Source organism: Indicator indicator, chromosome 15 (assembly GCF_027791375.1).
Source record: "Indicator indicator isolate 239-I01 chromosome 15, UM_Iind_1.1, whole genome shotgun sequence".
Lineage (NCBI taxonomy): Eukaryota > Metazoa > Chordata > Aves > Piciformes > Indicatoridae > Indicator > Indicator indicator.
The window spans coordinates 1,770,645-1,776,316 of record NC_072024.1 but is presented as its reverse complement, the minus strand read 5'-3'; the positions used below and the strand labels follow the sequence as shown (position 1 = coordinate 1,776,316).

The 5,672-nt window shown below is 50.6% G+C and overlaps 1 protein-coding gene across 1 annotated transcript; it reads left to right on the top strand.

Moving 5' to 3' along the window:
- The first annotated feature begins 539 nt into the window (after positions 1 to 539).
- On the top strand, positions 540 to 3,827 carry LOC128971857 (histone-lysine N-methyltransferase SETMAR). The gene is made up of 2 exons (XM_054387580.1): positions 540 to 878; positions 3,030 to 3,827. Exons 1-2 carry the CDS (start codon positions 540 to 542, stop codon positions 3,825 to 3,827), a joined length of 1,137 nt encoding a protein of 378 aa, XP_054243555.1.
- The last annotated feature ends 1,845 nt before the right edge of the window (positions 3,828 to 5,672 follow it).

Genomic DNA, 5,672 nt, shown 5'->3' with positions numbered 1-5,672 from the left:
GGAGGTATAAAACCTGGAGGTATAAACCCAGACCTTGCTCTGCATTGCTGGAGGTATAAAACCTGGAGGCACAAACCCTGGACCTTGCTCTTCAGTGCTAGAGGCTCAAAACCTGCCAAATCCTTTTCTACCCAGCGAGAATGCAGTGGCTGCTGTCCCCACTGCCCACCTAGCACAAGTCCTAGGCCTTGTCAGAGCTGACCAGGAGATTTCTCACCCCCGTTCCAAATCACATTATTGAAGATATATAAGGGTTAACTAAAAGTGTAAAATAGCCAGGAAGAGTAAAATAAAACCAAACCCAAACAAAACTATAAAACCCATTCATAAATTTTACTACCTTCAAAACGAGCAAGGATTTACAGTCAGACGCCAAACCGAAGCAGCTCGGTGGTTTGCAACTGACACATAAAAGAGCTCCGGCTGCAGAGCTTTCACAGGCGCCACACCAAGCTGCTTCATTTTCTGGAGGAGCAACTCCGCCGCAGAGAGCAAACCACAGCAGCAGCCCCATTGCCTTCCCCCCACTCCCTGACCAAATGCAGCCTCAGAAGCATGGTGCACAGAGAAGCGGAGCCCCCCCGGTCGCCCACCACCGCGGGAGCGTCGCAGGGCAAGAGACACAAGATGGCGCCGGCCCGACAGCACCTGGCGAGCTCTGCGGCTCACGGCGCCGCCTCGCCACAGCGCATGCGCGCCCGCACGCACTGCGTCTCTCCCGTTTGGCCAATCAGAGAGAGGCTTCAGCCCGGACAGCCAATCATCACAGGGCAGGGGACGGGGCTGGAGTTATGGCGGCCGGGACTGATCTGAGCGGAGGGTTGGAGCCGGTCGCCGTGGCAGTGGCACCGCCAGGGGAGGCCCCGCCGGCCTTTCAGGTAGGGGCTGGAGTGGGGGGAGACCGGAGGAAGGAGAAGTGGAAGGAGAAGGAAAAGCAAAAGTGGTCAGCGCTGCCTGAGCACCTCAGGCGGCTCGTTCCCCTCAGGCGGCCCAGAGGGGTCCGTTCCCCTCAGGCGGCCCAGAGGGGTCCGTTCCCCTCAGGCGGCCCAGAGGGGTCCGTTCCCCTCAGGCGGCCCAGAGGGGTCCGTTCCCCTCAGGCGGCCCGTCCGGGACACCGCCAGCCGCTCGCTCCCAAGATGCAGCAGATGGGTTGTGGCGCTCGTTACCCCTCCTCAACCAACCTCTTAGTCCTGATCTCGTTCTGGGCTCTTTCTTCCCCGTGCACTTCAGGATCATAGACACCCAATTTTTTCTCCATCTGTGGCATTTCGTAAATTTCAGTCTCGTAGTTCAGACATTGCCTTTTAGGAGGAGTGCTACAAGGTGTCAGCATCAGGGGCAGGGTTAAACTAGGCTGCAAGTAAAAGCTTGACATGCTTGGCAGTTTTTTCCTCTGCACAGCCCTCTGAAGTAGTTGACAAGAAAATATAAATACAGGAGGTGACTTTTTTTTCATACTTTCTCAGGCATAATCCAGTTTTTGACATTTTGTGGATTACAATCATAAAATGTTTTGGTTGGAAAGGACCTCTAAGATCATTGAGTCCAATCTTAGGTCAACCTGACACCATCATGGCTATTAAACCATGTCCCAGGGTGGCACCTCCACACTTCTTGAACACATCCATGGTTGGGGACTCCACCACCTCCCCTGGGCAACCTGCAGTTCCTGGAAGTCCACCTGTTTGCCTTCAGTGATGTCAGAGGGTCTTTAGAAAACAGAATGAAGAAATTCTAGTAAGCCTGGGGGGAAAAAAACAAAATACCTACTCCAAACAGACCCTAAATTCCTATACTGTGTGCTGTGCTGGTATTTAAGAGAAATAAGAACGTTTGTAGTCAGTGAATAGGAACAGATGGGAACAGAGAAGGGAGATGAAGCTGGGTTTAGAGTAAAGCCAGAGGGCTCGGGGAAGCTGATGTTTGTGAAAAAGGGAACTTGTGAATGAAGTGGCATGTTTGGCAACACCCAGCAGCTACCAGACAGAAGCGCCTGTGAAATGCTAATATTTAGTAACAGCACTTACTCCAGGGTTCTAAATAAAGCTTTGCAGGCTGGCTGCTGAGAAGTAAAAATACACACAGGGCTGTCTAGCTGCATTTATGTTTGGATTTCCAGATTCAGCAAGGCTTCCAGCACCTTTTATGTCGTGACAGTCTGAGGTTTGATAATTATTCACCTGCTGGGGGCATCAGTGTCCTTTTGAGAATCACAGAATGACTCAGGTTGGAAGGAACCTCAGAGAGCATCCACTCCAACCCCCCACCATAGGCCAGGACACCTCTCAACTAGACTCAGCTGCTCAAGGCCTCATCCAGCCTGGCCTTGAACACCCACAGGGAGGAGGCATCCACAGCCTCCTTGGGCAACCTGTTCCAGAGTCACACCCTCCTTGTAGTGAAGAACTTCTTCCTAAGCTCCAGCCTAACTCTGCTCTCCCTCAGCTTCAAACCATTCCCCCTTGTCTTGTCTTGCACCCATATGAAAAGCTTTTCTCTTGCTAAGGAATTATTTCTGGCTGTTAGACTCATTTGAGAACCAAAGTCACTATCAAATCTGGTTTCCAGCTATAAGGAGTATCTGATCTGTATTTTGTAAAATGTTAGACTCATAGGTAGGAGGTTTGAGGAAGTTGATCTGTAGATTGAGAGTGGAGACGAGGAAGAAATTCTTGAGAGTGAGGGTGGGGAGCCACTGGAACAGGTTGCCCTGGGGGGTTGTGGATGCCTCCCTGGAGGTGTTCAAGACCAGGCTGGATGAGGCCTTGAGCAACCTGGGATGTGTCCCTGCCCATGGCAGGAGGTTGGAATGAGATAATCTTTAAGGTCCCTTCCAACCTGACCCATTCTATGAAGCTATCAATCTATGTTCATAATCAGAGAGCTGCTAACTGCCTGGGGGAGAAAGGGAACTGGTTCTGTTCATGCTGTGACCAGTCCAACCATTCTGCCTGACAGCAGCTTCCCAAAACCCTGACTGGAAGGAAGCCTTGATTATGACAATGATTTGACTCTTGTTCTCTTCCTAGTACAGCCCAGACAACGTGGCTGGAGCAGATGGAGACGTTGACCCCACTGAAATCACCTTCCCAGGCTGTTCTTGCCTTACCAGCTCCTGCCTGCGTGCCACCTGCTCTTGCCTTCGCCACGGTGAAAACTACAGCAACTCATGCCTCAGGGCTGCAGAGCAAGAGGAGGGCTACACCAGGCCTGTGTTTGAATGCAATGCCATGTGCCAGTGTGGGGAATCCTGCCAGAACAGGCTTGTCCAGAGGGGTTTGCAGCTCAGGCTGGAGGTGTTCAAGACTGAAAGGAAAGGGTGGGGGCTTCGCACGCTGGAATTCATAGCTCAGGGCAGCTTCGTCTGTGAGTATGCTGGGGAAGTTCTGGGCTTTAAGGAGGCACGTAGAAGAATTCAGGCCCAGACCCCAAAGGACTCCAACTATGTCATAGTGGTGAGGGAGCACCTCCACAGCGGTGGGGTCCTGGAGACATTTGTGGACCCCACATACACTGGTAACGTCGGCAGGTTCCTGAACCACTCCTGTGAGCCAAATTTATTCATGGTGCCAGTTCGGGTTGACTCAATGGTGCCTAGGCTGGCCCTTTTTGCAGCCACTGATATTTCTGCTGGAGAGGAACTTTCCTATGATTATTCTGGAAGATTCCATAATTTACCAAACTCTGACAGAGAACAGAAACCTCCAGAGGAAGCTGATGGCCTGAGGAAGCCTTGCTACTGTGGTTCCCGCACCTGTGCTTCCTTCTTGCCTTGGGACAACTCCCTCTTTTCCACACCAGAGCCTTGCTCAGGGAGTTCTCCATAGCTTCTGAACCATGTTCTCTGGAAGGTAAATGGATTCCACCAAGGAAGCACCTATGGTTTTGAGAGACAGCTGAAAGAAGTTTTTGAGACTCATTTCCTGCAACATCCATTGTTCTGTATAGTTTGAACTTCAACTGTCTCATAACCTTTCACCAAACACACACGAGGTAGAGGGTCTTGGGGGGGATATGCTGTGCTGCAGGTCATTGGCAAGTCATTTTTTAATGAAAAAAAAAACAACTTTGATTTGGACCTGAAAGATTAACCTGATCATGACAAGGGACAAAGGACATTTTGCTGCTCTTTGCTAAACAAAGTCTGATTTTGTCTTTACCTGTACTTGACAAGCTTCAGTGTTAGCTGCTGCACATTTCATGCATGGCCTTCATGCTTCTGCTGCTGAGAAGAATCTCAGTGTGGTGGGGGTTGGAAGGGACCTCTGAAGATCATCTAGTCCAGCCCCCCTGCTAAAGCAGGGCACCCACAGCAGCTTACCCACATGAGCACAGGAGCACAATGCCCATCTGGTTCTAGAAGCTCTCCAGACAAGGAGATTCCACAACCTCTTTGGGCAGCCTGCCTCTACCACCCTCACACCAAACAACTTTCTCTTCATGTTTAGGTGCAAAATTAGGTGGAATTTACATGAGGCTGTGGTATTAGTTAAAGGTTATCATGTGATTGTTGCAAGGGTTGGTCATTAAGGTCACTTCTGTCAGTTCAAAAAGCTTGCAGAGGGTTTCATCTGCTTGGCAAAAGCAGTTCACAAGCTGTTAACTTCATTCCTTGCCTGATCAAGGGTGCCCTCTTCTACAGCAGAACCTCTCCAGCTCTGCATGCTGCACTGGATACCAGACACAACCAGGGTTGTGAGGATTTTTGTCCTAGGCAGAGCCTGATCTGGTTTTCTGCCCTCAAAGGGCACTGTGCCAGGCACCAGCAGCATGCAGGGCTGGAATCATCTACTTCCTCTTTCCCTCCTGGAAAAAGTTTCACCCTAGTTGGACACCACCTGTATTCCTGCTCCTCAGGATGAGATGGGTTTGCAAGCTGACAGCAGGGTGTGTTACCTTCCTGTCAGGAATGTGCACTTGGCATGATTTGGAGTAGCTAAGGAAGTGGAGATTCAAACAAACCAACCCCAAAACACGACCCCCCCAAACACCATGAGTGCTATCTGGTCCTTGCATCACCAGCCTTGAAGCAGAGAACACAGCTCAGCCTCTGTCTCTCTGCAATCCTACCCTTGCAGTCCCAGCCAACAGAGGCTGGTTCCAGCCACTGAACTGCTATCAGACACCTGGCTAGGACAGAATTCCAAGCATAGAACAACAAGAGAGCTCTTGAAAGGCCACTCAGGGTCATGAAATATGTTGTCACCAAGTTCCAAAGCATGAGGGCAATCCCAGAATCCCAGCATGGAGTGGGTTGGAAGGGACCTCTGGAGATCATCCAGTCCAAGCCCCCTGCTAAAACAGGGCACCCACAGCAGCTTGCTGTCCACGTGGGGCTGGAATCTCTCCAGACAAGGAGACTCCACAGCCTCTCTGGGCAGCCTGCTCCAGGCCTCCAGCACCCTCACATAGCAGAAGTTTCTCCTCCTTGCTCAAACTCCTCTCCTTTAAAAACAAACTTCACTTTATTAGACCTCAGGACTCACAGGTACCTCTGCCAGCTTCTCACTCTAACCATCTTGATTCAAGGAGAACCTTTGGTTACCTTCAGTTTCTTGTGATGCTTTCTTTGCAGCTGTGCAAGTACCCAAATGAAGCCAACCCCACAGCCATGAAATTGTCAGTGTTCCACCATCAATGAAGTGCAGCATAAATAATTCCTTAGAGTTTAT

Coding starts and splice junctions, on each gene's coding strand:
- LOC128971857 (XM_054387580.1), top strand. CDS start 540: ATGCAGCCTCAGAAGCATGGTGCACAGAGAAGCGGAGCCCCCCCGGTC. Junction 879..3,029: donor AGGCCCCGCCGGCCTTTCAG/GTAGGGGCTGGA, acceptor TTCTCTTCCTAG/TACAGCCCAGACAACGTGGC.